The sequence below is a fragment of the Perna viridis genome, chromosome 3 (assembly GCF_037379345.1).
Source record: "Perna viridis isolate PV_CMFRI_1.1 ecotype Kerala chromosome 3, ASM3737934v1, whole genome shotgun sequence".
Lineage (NCBI taxonomy): Eukaryota > Metazoa > Mollusca > Bivalvia > Mytilida > Mytilidae > Perna > Perna viridis.
In genome coordinates this window covers 34041854-34057784 of record NC_142447.1, presented here as the reverse complement: position 1 = coordinate 34057784, position 15931 = coordinate 34041854, and the positions used below count along the sequence as shown (strand labels likewise).

General features: G+C 33.1%; 1 protein-coding gene across 5 annotated transcripts in view; it reads right to left on the bottom strand.

Annotated features, from left to right (window-relative positions):
* LOC148621970 (protein mono-ADP-ribosyltransferase PARP14-like) overlaps positions 1-7170 on the bottom strand; it is a 37911-nt gene extending 30741 nt beyond the window's left edge. For all 5 annotated transcript variants that reach the window (XM_088571391.1, XM_088571394.1, XM_088571392.1 and 2 more), the window contains exons 1-3: positions 7068-7170; positions 4656-4701; positions 1133-1295 (exon numbers count right to left, since the gene is read on the bottom strand). In XM_088571391.1, coding sequence (XP_088427517.1) covers positions 1133-1295; positions 4656-4679 — 187 coding nt within the window. In that variant the 5' untranslated portion in view covers positions 4680-4701; positions 7068-7170. The remainder of the gene's footprint in view (positions 1-1132; positions 1296-4655; positions 4702-7067) is intronic.
* Between the last annotated feature and the right edge of the window lie 8761 nt (positions 7171-15931).

Here is a 15931-nt window from a genome sequence, read left to right as displayed (position 1 = left end):
GTAAAATCCGAAAAGCATCAAGTTTGGTGTGTTGTCAGTCCGATAGAGTAGAAATGTTTATTAGTTGCCACTACGAAAAAGAAATATAATTGGAAAGTCAAAATTATCACGTTTGTTTCGATTTCATACGTCTTGTATGATCTATGTACAAATTCAAGGTCTAGATATGAAACAGAAGAATGGGTATCAGTTGTTTGTTTTATTTTTAATATTCACTTGAGTAGATCAAATTTAAGTAATCCTTGAAAATCAGATATTTCAGTGATAATTCATCATCATTATAGCGGAAACTGAAGTTGAAGGACTGGGCTAGTCGTTTCTGTTTTCTCTTTTAAAAATCTACCTTCGAATAAAGTAACACATCAGCCTATTTGTTCATACAAGTATTCCAATGGTCCATCAAGTTCGACAAAAAGCTTGTGGACCAGAAATTTCAACATTTTAACAACATCAAACTAATGATACTTCGTGTTTGATTTTTTATCACAAAATATACCTTTTTTCTACCTATTACTATAACGAATATCTCCTAGTTACCTATTTTTATAGAAACATTAATGAATAAGTCTTTATACTATTATGAAAGTAAGGCTACCTGAAAAAAGACTCCATTGAGTCTTTAATTTTTGAGAATCTACATCTGGTTCAAGACACTGCTTTAGTAGTATTTATCTCAGTAACACTTGAGTCAATCTCTCACTTTGAGTAAAATAGTAGAGATTGAAAAAGGGTTAGGTTGTGCACCAAACAGAATCGGCAATATACCTGTGTTGGCAAGGACACTTGTGAGTTTTTCTTTACAGATTATAGAAAAGAGAGTTACATTTTCATCATCTAAATTCATATCAAAGCATCAGGATGGTATACTGCTTAGAGAGGTCATTGGGTTGTCAAGTAAATTGTTAGGACCTTTTTTCTCGATTAAATAGTCAATGCTGTGTCTCTCTATGTAATCCGTGATAAATGTTTTAGTTTAAACAGTATTTTATTATATAACTACATGAGCGCTACAAACCAGAGTACATTTCATTCCAAAAAGGATTAAGAAAAAAGTTTCAAAAGAACTTACGTATACAAATCTGTCAAATTGTTTGATTGTTGTATATTTATTACTTTAAATTCTTTCAATTACCTATCTGGTCTTGAAACGCCACAATGGCATGATCATTATCGTCCTCTGTTCTCAGTAACTCATCTACCTTCCTGTTTGTCTGAATTTCTAAATAGTTGACTAAGGTCTCATTGGTCTGTTCTTTATCTATGCCAGACACACACAAGTAAAACTTGTTTGTTCCCTATAAAACACGTATTTCATAAAACTGTGTGTTTAAAACTGGTTAAATTTGTTTAATGATATGACATTATTAGTAGAAGGCAATGTCACTTCCCAAGAATAGCCAATTAATTTATTTGATCAAAACATGGCCATATGTTTTCCAGTAATATGCGTTAAAATGCCAGGAGGAGATTATCACGGGATAAGGCCCGGGTTATGATTACACGATGATGCCCTCTATTGGTTCTATAATGATATAACACAATAGTTGCTTATGTAGAGGGCATTATCGATAAACTGACAGCCCTAAAGAAGTGATGTTGCCTTCAGCATTAAACATCCAATGTGTTTTAGCTAGCACATAGGGCATGATTGTATTCTTGGTTTTGCCATTTTTACTAGGAAGTCACGTGAGTGGCTTCGAGTATTGGATACAAATGCGCAATTATTTGTTTACATTCTAATGGGAACTTTTTTACCCCAAACATGGTACTGAGTACTGAATACAAGGTGGTACCTGATTGGTTGGATATGGCTTGAAATTTATTTTCATTTCAAAGCTTACCCATATATGATTGATTTTATTTTGGTAATAATTAATAAAATGTTATAGGGTTGAAATGATTTCTCATAAATGAAATCTAGGTGCTTCACTTTTTTTCCAGTGTATTTTGTGCTGAATTTTCAAGTCCATAACAACTGAAATTTAGGTCAACTTTTGCCGCATGACCATATACTTTTTTTGTGCAAATAAAAAGTATGCTTTTCTAGTTTTAGGAACTGAAACCCATTTTCTGCTAATTTGTGTGGTTTTCTTAAATTAATATTCAAACTACATAGGTACCCTATGGAAAATGCATTTTAAATAATTGCGCTCTTGTATTCTATTGTAAGTATACGAATGACAAAAGTGCTTCCGGCAGATAACTTAACCGACGGAAATGCTGTCTTCAAATCAATGCATGATTCTCTTTTTAACTTTAAATATTTCACCAATATCCCAAATTAATGATATTTCAAACATTTTTAAGTGTTAATTTTCAGCTAAATATTGTCGAACTGGTAAATCGAGACTACAAACTATTTTTGCCGCTTGGCAGCGTAGTAATTGCGAGTCAAGTCGCCCCTTCATTAATGACAAGTCGTCCAATCAAAATATAAATGCATTTTATGTAACAATAAGTAATTTAAACTTATTATTTTCGCATGATTTGGATAAATTGAATTATTGTGTCCTTATTTTCCAAATGTTTTCTTGTATTGGAATGTTAATGATGAATAGTTAATTTTTTTGTTTATGTATATCTATATTTTGATTAATATTTAAATTGTTTGACAAAAATTGTATATTCTGACGGACTTTTTCACTTGACGTGAACATACCACGCCTGTTTGGCACTTTCGATTTTGCACTTTTGATAGTTACCGCTGATTAATTAATTAATTAATTGAATTTAATAAATAAATTAAACCCATTATGTTAATGAGGTAATTAAGCTTGATTTACAGGTATTCGCTTGGCAAACATGTCATTTTTTAATTAGCTTGGATAATTTAAAATGATTAAGAAGGATACAAGGTGAGTTTTGTTTGGTAGATCAGCTTTGGATATTCACTGGAACAGTGTCACAGCCCAAAGTTTGCATAAATTCTCAAGATTTGTCATTTTCGATCATTCAACCAACAATGGTTGAACTTACTCCTTGCTTAGTCTGCGACGAAGACCTTCGACCACGTCAAGAAGTACTAACATGTATTAATTGTAGAAGAAAGCAGCACAGAATTAGGTACAGGTAGTCACAATCGCCAGTGACAGATTTTTTTAATCAACAAATAAAACCAATTCATATTACACTGTCTTTCTTTTTTAAAGAGCCTACATTGATACTTATTCATAGACATTCCTGCAAAGTTGATATTTCACCAATACCGTGACGACCAGATCAGCCCCAACCTTCTCCTGAAGAAGTGTGGAAAGATATACGGCGGCCAGTGAAGACTTATACTTTTATTGTTTATATAAATGTTTTGTATGTCGTTGTTGTTGCAAAGTATTGGTTAATTATTTGCCATTAAATAATACATCTCCAGAATAAAATGTTTTTAAACTTGAATACGAATTTCTCTTCATTTTACCTTACCACGAACAGATCGGCACAAACAAAATTGCCGTCAACCACTGTAGATAAGAATTACAATGAAGCATATGAACATGATTACATATGACATTATAACACAATACAATCTAGGACAATTTCATGAAATCACCACAAAATGATGTGAAAAATTAGAGATCTATAGACTTAAAATTACGGTTTCAGATGTATAAATATTCCTTCATTTCATATTTTGAGTAAACTTTTTAAACCAACAAGATAACTTGAAGTTAGATAGTGGGCGTGTTGTCTTGAGAGTGGGCGACTTGTCTTGTGGGAGTGGGTGACTTGTCATTGGGGGCGATTTGACTTGTTACAATTTCAAATATCCTGGTTCGCGGGACTACTGAAGGTCTCAGTATCGTATTAATTTTCCCATAGACTTCTATAGTGAAGTGCATATTTTTAGGATTTTTAAAAAAAAATATGTAAATTGATTCAATAAAACTTTCACTTATGTAGCATTTCTAAGGAAATGTGAAAAAAATAATATATCGCAAAGAAAATAGGGTGAGTCCACGAAGATCGGACAGAAAAGTAGTCTTGAACTATAAATAGTCATTTTCCCTACTTTCACTTTCGTTTTGCACTCACCAAACCAACCTTTTCAGTGGTACATTTTTATGATATTATGTTAGATTTTCTTTTAAAAAAGTTCTTCATCTTACAGTGTGATGTTTGCTTTATTTTATAAGTCACTGTTCATATCTTTTGACAAAACATTAGTTTGTAGAGAGGCAAAAAGAAAATGCACTATATTTTTTATAGCATCCATGTTTTGAAGTACACCCGCTCAGGGATATGCAATACGATACTTGTACCTGAATATTGCGATCGGGAACCAGTCTAGTTGAAAGCCAGTACAATTTAATTGGAATTATCTCTCTTTGGGTGGTGTTGGATTTTAACTATCATTTTATCAAGAAGCGTCACAATAAACATAATCAGCTTCCTTTTTTCAAGTTTAAGGTCTCAAGAACATAAACAAATGCAATAATCTTATTTTCACGATATTTGTGTACATCTGTGTTTTGTTTTGCTGCCAGTAAAAATAAACATCGGGAAGCTATCTTGAAGGTTGCACGCCAAGCGACTTCCGAGTTTCAGCACCTCCAGTGCTTTGATTCCTATCCTAATAATAACTAAAGTATATATCGAAAAAAATTCTGCAAGGGGGAGTTGATATTCGTTTTCCATTAAAAGGCAATTTAGTAAATACTTACCTCATTTTCTCGTTTGATTGACATCGTTTTTCATCTAATGTGTCGTCTGAAAAGTAAAGGTTTATAAAAAAAAATCATTAATGCGGTTTGTATCAACTTCCTGAAACATGTGGTCCAACTTTATAAATATTTTGTTCCAAGAAAGGTTCTAACAATTTTGCGTTAAAACTATAAAACTATTCAGTACGCTGTATCAAATTTTCCGAACTAAGTTTCCTATTTTGTTAGTGTTATGATACCGATAGGCTTCGTACTCGCGACACGTAAACAATGTCATAGTTTTCCCTGTTGTCATATATTATTTGACTTGGGAAAGTTTATTTTTCTGCAACAGAAATCTGGGTTATCCGTACCAACTGTTCATACCCAAATCACAGTTTTGCCGCTTTCTTTATTATTACGTAACATTATAAGCTAAATCAGTCAACATCTACAATAGTGACAAACATTTCTTAATGTGAATTGTTAACTCCATACAGTGGCGACTGGAATATTACCAGATAAAAAATAGAATAATCAAATTTATCACGTTGTCATAGAGTTAGTTATGTTCTTCTGTTGTCTATTTCGAGATAAACATTAAACTACCTACGAGGCAGGTAACGGTGTGTCTGTAGTGTCTTTAATTGCAAGTTCTTTGGGTAGATGAAACAATGAAATTACTAAACCGTGGATTATTTAGCGAAAGAACGTCATATACATAGCGAAAACTGGAAATAAAAGACTTGGCTAACTTGCGTTCTTTTTGCTGCAGTGAACACTTAACAAAGTCGCCTTCATAGAAATATAGAAACAATTCGACCAGAAGAGGTGCACATTTTTTCTCATTTGTATTTCGATTTTATGGTGAAATACTACCAGTCTTTATGAATAAATAACAAATATAGTACATGCATGCTAATTTGTATGTGTCACTCCCCTAACGTTAACCCATTGAATCTTCTACGAACAGACATTATGGTAGTGACATAGAAAATTTGATTTCAAATTAAATTGCTGTCCTTCAATCGTTCAGAATAATAGTATGTGAATCAAATGTTTAATGCGTTTGGATTCAAAAAGAGAGCTATATGTGTAAAGTTTGTATGTATCCAATGCAAGGAGAGAAGTCCTAAAAGTTTTTCGTTTTTCGTAGAAATTAAGAAACGAAAATAACACTGGATTATTATTTTTGAATGATTTTTTCCCTCCGAAATCTTTGTAGCAAATATCGGCAAAAATAAATACCAAAGGGTCGACAATGGAATCATTCAAATACGTCCCAATCTAAGTACATGGCCTAAACGTGGAATAGTAATCAAGGGAACCTAGGAAACAGGATACAAAGACGATCTACATAATCAATGTAGCGTACCGAATAAAATCGATTATATATAAATACTGAAGATAAGGAAAATAAGACAGCACAAAAAACTAAAGCTCTAATAATGATACCAACGACTCTCAAGACAATTGAATCAATACAATGTATTTTATCCGGTCCTTTGACACTACATACGGTATGTAGCTTTCAAGAAGTAGTAAAATAGGTGACAAAACAACACCGGGGACATGGAAAGCCTAACTCAGGAAGAGCAAAATGGAAAACAAAAAAGATCCACAAAAATACAGAGACAGCGCAAAGAATCTCACTAAGACGGAGGTTTACTCATGTGCTTCAGAAGATTAGCAGACACCAGCCTTGATGCTCGTTAAATGTTTTGCTCGGTGTAGAGGGAAGACGAAATGACGAGGGTTGCAGATAGTAATTACGATATTGGTCAGCCAGGCTATAACATGGAACCTTTTTCATATACTTTATTTTTAAACAGTTGGTATTAACAGCAAATCCCTTTTCGAATAGTCCCGGTGTTAGTCTCAATTTCTAGAAAGGCGAGGATTGTCTGTTATTTTAACGGTAAATAACGATCTTTAACTCGCCAAATTTATTTTGATTTCCTTAAACTGATCTTACTCCTCTCTCCCCACCTCTCTCTCTCTCACTTTACATTGGGACTACAATTATTGTATTATAGTATACGTGGTGTAATTAAGGGCGGCAATGTTTTACCATGTTCCTCTAAATATCGACTGTGCTGAATATGCATGATCATGTTCTTAGTTTTACAAAGGTTGGCCATGATCTGCCTAGCTGTATACAAAAAGGCGACCCTTAACTTTATAATACCCGTGCCCCTAGAAAACAGGAAGTTTTCCCATCCCTAACCCTTTTTTTAATAAACGTTGAAATTCCTATAACTACATTTTATTCCGTGATTGAAAATGAAAGTACAACATTCATGAAATGTTCACTATAGAAATATACAATGTACTTTAACATGTACTTTCAGGCTTTAGGTCTTTATTTAAACAAAGATTCTTTTTATTTCTTTGCTAAACAATTTAAAATCGTAATAAAAGATGTATATTTACCTTCCTCAATTCATTATAAGACACAATAAAGAAGATACGGTATTTTGCGTCAGAAATTTAAATATCAATTGAATTTATTGCCATCAATATTTTTCACAGTAGGTATGGCTGTCTATCGATACGAGGTTTTCTACCGACGGTTCAGTTATTTCTCCGACAGTTTTTCAGAAGTTGATTGGCTTAATAAAGTATAAAATGAACTTGGAGATATATTGTTATAAGCAATCTGGTACTTATTATTGTCGGTAATGTAAAATTTTCTAGATATCGATCTGAATATACCGGACTGAAGTTGGAGTACAGTTTACTATTTACTATTCACTATAATTCGAACCTACATGAAACATGAGATAGGTCATTGAGTAGATATCTACTTCAAGACTAGCGGGATGAATATCTTACTTTTCATTCATTTATGATACTTGGCACACATGCTACAGATAAAATACAGTTGGGGGCTCTGGGGAACTCCAATATTTCTTTGACCTCTTTTATAAGGAGTGTTCCCTTTAACATGATACACTACTAGGACACATGTAAACTTTATTGACATACATGTATCATATTTTGTTGTCCCCACCTATTCGCATATTTGCAAGCTGGAAAATGGAATATTAAGGAAGTGCTCCCAACTCCCACACCGAGTAAAATGCAAGATGACATTATAAACAATCATAGTAATATATTAATGTTATAATACTTACAATTAAGATATAGCAAATCAATATTTATTAGATTTGAAAGTAAAAAATATCACGATGAAAAATGAAAAAAAAGAGAGAGGTTTAATTAATGATTTTGCATCTGCAACTTCAACCATGTTCAGTGAAGTGTGACTGATCAAACCCTCCACATAAAAGAATGAATAGACGAAGTCTGGCAAGCAGTACTTTTACATTAAGCACAAATTATCGTGATTTTAGCTCCTGAGTGGACACCAAGATGTGACATTTACGCTGTTGCCGTACGCAACATGTCTTAACATTTCTTAACATTCCGTTCCCGTCAAAAATATGACCGCATTTAATTTAAATATATTTATTTAGCAAAAATTTATAAGTCATTTAATAGAAAACAATTTTATATCTGACAGGATCTGGAAACAAGCCTCAAGACCTTTACAAGTCCATCTCCTGCGAAATTGACAACAATATAATACAAAGACTGGATGCTCTTAATACATGTAACATAATTTAAATAATTTAAACTGTTGACAAATTGTGGAAGAGGAAATAGTGAAGAGTTCAATTCGGAAAAAAATGAAATTAATCAAGATGCAAGTCAGTTAATAAATCTCTTACTCTTTAGAATAAATTTCTGCACCTTGATAAAAACTTGTTTATTTTGATCACTGGTCATCTGACCAGAACCAAATAGTAAAATATCAGTATTTAACATAACTGGTAAATTTAGGGGAAATAGTCTCATTGCGAAGTTCTCGATATCTATCGCAATGTAATAAGAAATGAGATATTGATTCACTTCTACCGCAAACGCAATTCGGTGAATCCACAATCTACAATTCAAGTCTACCATGTAAAAGCTGACCAACTCTTGATCCGCTATGATAATAGGCAGCATTTATATTACTACAACGATCATCAATGACGAAATACTCCAAATGAAGCAAAAATACACAATGTACTATCTTTTTGTAAAAAATACTTGAGATTTAAAAACAATACATGTCGGGAATCGAACAACAGATAAATTGTAAATATAGAGTGTTTATTAGCTAAACAAAAATTCTACAAGTTCTTCTCGCAGATCCTGTCCCGATTTCTGTAAAAGAAAACAAAAGTTACTATTACTCAGACAAAAAAAAGCCCAAACGTTTCCTGAAATTTCTAATGCAAGGAAAAAGACAAACTATAATAACACTGTATCAAACGATATTACTGCTAAGAAACAACTTCAGAGATATGTAATAGGCGTCATAATTGTAATCCTAAAGTTTTGGAATCTTAATTTCACACTAAAAACAAAGAATGACACTTACATTTCCTGGTATATTCATGTTGTTCCAACAGTGAAGTACTCTAGCTGTTGAAATAACAAATACTCCACAGTGTCCCGCTGAAGTCCTATGTTCTAACCTCTGAAAGAAGTACTCATCAAATGATAAAGTGTATAGATGTCCCAAAATTTCCGGGTATAATTTCTGACTTCGAAATGATATATTCAACGTAGAAATTCAATTTGTAATATTAAAAATTCATTTTCTAATATTACAAATTAGAAATTCAATTGAATTTTTAATATTAAAAAAGTGTTTTTTGATATAAGAAATCAAATTTGTAATATTAGAAAATGAATTTGTAATATTAACAAATCATTTTTTAATATTAGAAAATGCTCTTTTTTTTGTCCACTTTGGCTTGCCATATACAACTGTTTAATTAAGATGCTACAACTTCAGCAAAATTCTCTTTTTGAAAATTTAAAGTAAGATACTGTAATATTTGTCGAAAAGTAGATAAGAAAGAAAATAAGGCATTGAAGAAAAATGGGAGTCATTTGAATGAAATGTACTTTTGGTGAAAAAAGAATTTGATAATTTCTTTACCTCTTCCACCTTTTTGTCTCTTCTCACTTTCACAGAATAAAACTCAAGATACTGCTTGAAATAAAACAGTAATTATTCTTTATACGTGTTATTTCAGTTATTTCATACTGTGTATTTTCCCATGGTAATAGATACCTTTGGACTATCAATTTCTGCATAGTCTCGGTCTTCCTTTTCTTTATAATGTCTTATAATACAAGTTACAGCTAAAGATAATCACGAAGTGAGAAATGTACAGCCTCTTCCCCATTTGGTAACATGCACCTTTTGACCTCCATACTGATTCGGATCAAAATCAAAAATAGAAGGTGCACATTGTGAATATGAGAAGTATCGTCCAATTACATTCGGTGGTGTAGGAAGAGTAACGGATTAGAGGTGTTATTCTTCTTCGCAACGGAATGAAAGAAATAGAAAGTACGGACGGAAAAAAGGACAGATGGGCGGACTATGGAACACAGACTTGTTTTATGATCACTTCATTTTGTAATGGCGAAATTATGTTTTTGTTGAGACAAAATTCAATTTTGTGTCGCAAAAGTCAATTCTGTGTCACGAAATTCAATAAAATTCAATTTTGTGAGACAAGTCTATTTTGTGTCACAGAAGTAAATTTTGTACGCGAATTAGTTTACAGAATCCTTATGGATATGCAAATGAATTCTTTCTCATTACGATTTTTGTAAGAAGGCCTCTCATTGGATATAGTAACCGCGGGTTTAAATTTTAATTTAAGATCTGTTAATGGAAATAAAGCATATTAATTCTTAAGTGTATTGCTCGAAATGACTTGTGTTTTTTAATCCATTAAAAGTATATATGACTTTCTATACTAAAAATGGAACACAGGGGTCAGAAGAGTTTTTTTTTTTTTAAATAATTCAAAAACTATTGCCTCCAGCAAAGTCCTGGTTCAGGTTATGAAATGCTATTAAAAGCACCTTCTGCATTTGACTATGCAGTTAATTTTAACTTAGCCTGTCTCATTGTCAATTTTTTCTTACAAGCAAATGGTAAACCAGATGAGCGATCCAGACTCTCTTAGGCCTCTAGTTATCCATTTATAACGTTTCAATGATATATTATAAATGTTGATTTTCAAATTGTTCTGATCTGAATTTCTGGCACCAAATTCCATATCGAGTAAGTCACAGTACTGTGACATTATGTTTAAACAACAAAATTATAAAACATTTTGAAATGTTCTGTAAAGAAGAACCTACATGTTCATGTTTACAAGAGTAATCATGGGAACCAAGATTCTAGCGGGAATCAAAAGTATGTAATCCTTGGACATTTTGATAAGAAGATATGCATTTCAGTAAAATATAAGCCCAAAAATGGAAATGGGATATAATGTCGAGTTGATCAGCAAATACAAAAAAAAAATATTCTTGGGTCTAATTGAATTCTCTTAAAATACAATAATACAGATATTAATAAAGACAATTTAGTATCAGTCATATGACATCTGTCCTCATTAACACTAAGTCAAAAGTTGATATGTTATTTGACCATGAGGTCAAAGGTCAAGTTCAAAAGTCAACCACTCTAGTACGAAGCGCATCGTCTCGAAAATATAACCCCATAACAAATATCAGATGTCTAAGTAAAAAGACAAAAACAAAACAAAATACGGCCCGGACAAAATTTTGTATGGTATTTGGCCAAAAGTTTGTATGTCATTTGACCTTGGAGTCAAAGGCCAAGGTAAAAAATCATCCAATCTAGAATATTGCACTCTGCCTTGATGTGATTTACTTAAATGTCAAACAGATCATAGATCTAAGTAGAAAGACCAAAATGTTATCGCACAGACAAATTTATGTATCGTATTTTGCCAAAATTTGTGTTATTTGACCTTGAGGTTAAAGATCAAGGTCAAAGGTCGCCCACCCTGGAACGCAACACTCTGCCCTGAGAGGATATACCAACATACCATATATTAGAAGTCTAGGTCGAAAGACAAAAAATATGGTCTGGACAAAGTTTGTATGAGAGACGTTAAGAAGAAGAAAAGTCTTTATGGGGTGATTTAAGATCCAGATGGGCAAAAATCAAAGATATGCTATATATTTTTATTTTTTGTATGTTTCAGTGGAGAGCACCCACTACACATCCATGCAGACATTTGGATTATATATTCTTGCTCTTGTTGGCAAAACGGGTCTGAACATAGCCTAATTTCGTATATTTCAAATTGTCAAAAATTAAGGATTTTGGTTGCTATGGTAACCAGATCTCAACAAATCAGATTGCTTTGTACTTTATTGTAAATTGTTTTCCATAAGACACACTTTATTAATATGATTATTTAGTTTGATCAATTTTCACCATTAGATATAAAAAAAATACATTCAAATTGTGAAATTTTTTTTGTGGTTATTAGGTCCTAAATTGGTCGTTGCTAAGGAGCGGTTGTTGCTATGGTAACTAAGAAAATATTTTCATTTTTTCATTGTTTTTCTTATATATCCAATTGATTTAAAGCCAATTTGGATAAAATATCTGACATCAATAAATCACTTTTAGTGAAAATGATTTTTAGGCGGACTGCTACTTAAAACCGATTCGCACTTAACTGTTTGATTTTGTGCGAAAACGAGACGATGACTTTCCGGTTGTAAACTCGAAGAGATTATGATTATGGACCTCAAGCCGGAGTGGAAGTTGTGATATTTATGTAATATACCAATATCTTGTTTGGAGAGAACAACTCCGTACACGAATGGCAACCACGACTTCAATGAAAACATTCTTTCAGAAATAATTCAAATATTGTCATGTAAAACAAAATCATCCAACAGAAAGAAAGAGAATTCTGCCGTTATTAGAAGGAAAGGCTTTCAGAGGTGTTACAGTCGATGCAACAAAAAGTAGACAATGTTGCAAGCAAGTTTGACACTGAAATGAAGAATCTTGAAAAAAAAATCATAACAAAGATACTGAAATAGATACTAGAAAATAAGCATAATAACAGGCTGTAAACGAACTAAAATCACAAGAACTGAAACAAAGCAACCACCATAACGAACCTATTGAATGTCCGGCAGAAGAAAATTGTCGACAAATTAGAAGCAATCGACAATCGAATCAAAGCTCAGCTTTCTTCGTCCAAAAAATCTCTTTACAGTGATAGGAAGAAAAATTTGCAGTGAAGTGCCAAAGACAAACTTATAAGTGATTTATAGGGAAAACCTTCTTCGCTAGAACAGACTAAACTACAAAGAAATGCAACTTTTTGTGCATCGTATACTAACATTACAGATCCTCACGAGAGTTTTTTCCTTCAACTAGAAACTGGTACCGTTGTTTCGATGAATAGAACAAAAATAATTCAATGTGGCAGCGGATAAACCATACGATCTGGGTCAAAACGTTGTAAAACATGCAAAACACGAAGATATTCATGCAAGATTCGTAAAGCTATTGAAACGCAGTGACAAGCGTCGACCAACCTACATCATGAGAGTGAATATTGACGAAAATGTCTTTAAAGAGCACGTAAGAACAACGACACCTTCTGGCCTAGTGGCCTATATGGGAGGGAATATCTTTTGTACAACACTAGGACACTGCACTTAGTGCCGGGGATTTTGCCACAAATGTCACAACAATACCAATTCAAGTTCTACGGAGAGAATATAAACAATTGCTTTGCCAAATTGACAGTTTTGACAACCTCCTGCAACTAAAACACAAAAAACCCAAAGATAACGCTAGTAGAAATTTCGAACTTTTTACTGTGATCTAAAAAAATCTATTCATTTGCGGTGTAAAATTTGAACGTTTTAAATTGTATCAAGCAAATGAGCTTGAAAGCAAAGTGTATGTGTGTGAAAATTGCATTTTTTGAGATGGTCCCAATGATCGCAATCAGCGTGTAAGGGTATCGTGCGGTAATCGACAGAAACGGTCTTCGCGGCAAGAAAATAAGTACATGTAATACATCTTTAAACGGAAAAAGGTTAGTGATAATTGAATTGATTGCTTTCCTTCCATTTATTATTGCCTCATCAAACAATTCATGGAATATCCGTATATTACTACGCTGTTCAACAAATTTGTTATCTTCCCTTAGGACAAACACCATTATATTTTTTTGGAAAGTTCATTACCTCATGATCAATTGCTTTATCAAGAAATTCGGCATCAATAGTAACATCCCAGGTAATGCCAAATACAAACATGTTACTTTTGGCAAAGATGAAATCCTAAACAACCCTAAGTCCTTCATGTCTTCTTCTCTCCATATCGAAACAAAAAGTGAGGACTTGCCTTGCTGGTATTGGATTCCCAAACTTCATAAAAATCCATACAAAGAAAGGTATATAACTGGATCTTCATCTTGCTTCACGAAAGAGATATCAATTCACCTTACAAAGATATTATCCGCAGTGAAAGACAGATGGACCATAAGCTAGTTGCAATACCACCTACTCTCACAGTGGCGTTAATCATACGAGGATACTTCTAAAGATTTGCATGTACTTGAAAACCTAAAACCGCGTTTTTTTCGGAAATAAGTTCTCTTCATGCAAACGTTTGACTTTTCGACACTTAACACTACGTTGTCACGTGATATATTGAAATCTCGTTGAAAAGGACTTATTTGTAAATATTTTGCTTAATCGAGAATTTTCCAGCAACACGTTGTCATTCCAGTGGGCACTAATTGTGCTCCTCTCCTAGCCGACTTGTTTCGACTTATTTATTTTACATTCATACTAGACTGGGTTTCTTCAGAATCTCGTAAAGAATAAAAACGTTAAAGATGCTAAATCCTTTAATATCACATACATATATGTTCATGATGTATTATCAATAACCCTTCTTTTAGTAAATGGTTACATGCAATATATCAACCAGAGCTTGAGAAAAAGGAGACAACAGAAACAGCTTGTTCAGCATGTATTTTGGGCCTACATCTCGATTTCGATAGCAGTGGTCATTCAGTACTAAGATTTATGATAAAAAAGACGACTTTAGTTTTAAAATTATAAAGTTTCCGTACTTGTGCACCCGCCGAGTTGCTCATAAAAATTCAAATCCGAGGTAGACGAAAGAGGAAAGGATAAATATGACAGTTTGAACAAATCAGTTTCCCATGGTGCAAATGGATACATCGTCACGATCCACGAGTTAATGATGACAACCATAAAACTTCTGTAGTGATGACTTCAATCTTGTAGCAACATAACCCTATTCCAGAAGCCTACTTGTTAGAAGTATAGCATGATACAAAAAGTCTGCGTAGTTTCGGCAAACTCTGGCATAACGTATGAGTTGTGATGTGAACAGTCCATACGCGGTGCTGAAGGGATGTTGCCCCAGATGAAAGGAATGTTGACAATTCTGTATGAAAAGACATCACGTTTGTCGTTTTAAAACTTTCGTTGATAAAACAATTGTCAATGATTTCAGATCAATATAAGTAATCACACTATTTTAACATATCGTGCATATTTGCGGAACAAAAATAGGGGGTGATAACTGTTCCATTGGTGGGAAAGTGTTGTTAGTTTCATGCAGAATTTGTAGCAAAAATTATCAAATTTTTAAAAAGCGTGAACGACCCCTTTTAAAAAGTCATTTTGCATCATAAAAACCATTTGTTCAACGTGTCATAGTTTCCTTTCCCTCTTTCGTCTACCCTGGACTTTTTATGAGGTGTTTCTAGAAAACAGAGGACGCTTACCCTACCGGTGCACCTAGTCCATCCTCCCAGTTTTTAGTGGAGTCCGAGTTTCTTTTGTTTGTATGTATTATTTTTTGGTTAGTTTATGTTCTTTTTGTTTGTGTCTGATTACTATGTCTGGTCTTTGTCCATGGATTAAGACCATGTCTAATATCTGGTAATACCCAGCTGTTTGTGTTACATTTTACACGTAACATCAAATAATAATAATAACTATTATTTAAAAAAAAAGACAAAGGCAATAAACTATGTCGTTCAATATATAAAACACTTATGAAAAATAAACATTATTACATAACTAGAAAACATGTTAATTGTCAATGAGGTCATAAGCCCAAAAAAAAACAAGAAAACAGTTAGGCTACTGAAACTGGGTTATGTTGCTACAAGATTGAAGTCATCACTACAGAAGTTTTATGGTCGTCATCATGAACTCATGGATAGTTATGGTGTATCCACATCTGCACCATGAAAACTGATTTGTTCAACGTCATAGTTTTCCTTTCCCCTTTCTTCTACCCTGGACTTGATTTTTTTATGAGCAAATCGGTGGGTGTTTCAAGAAAAGCAGAGGATGATTACCCTACCGGTGCACCTGGT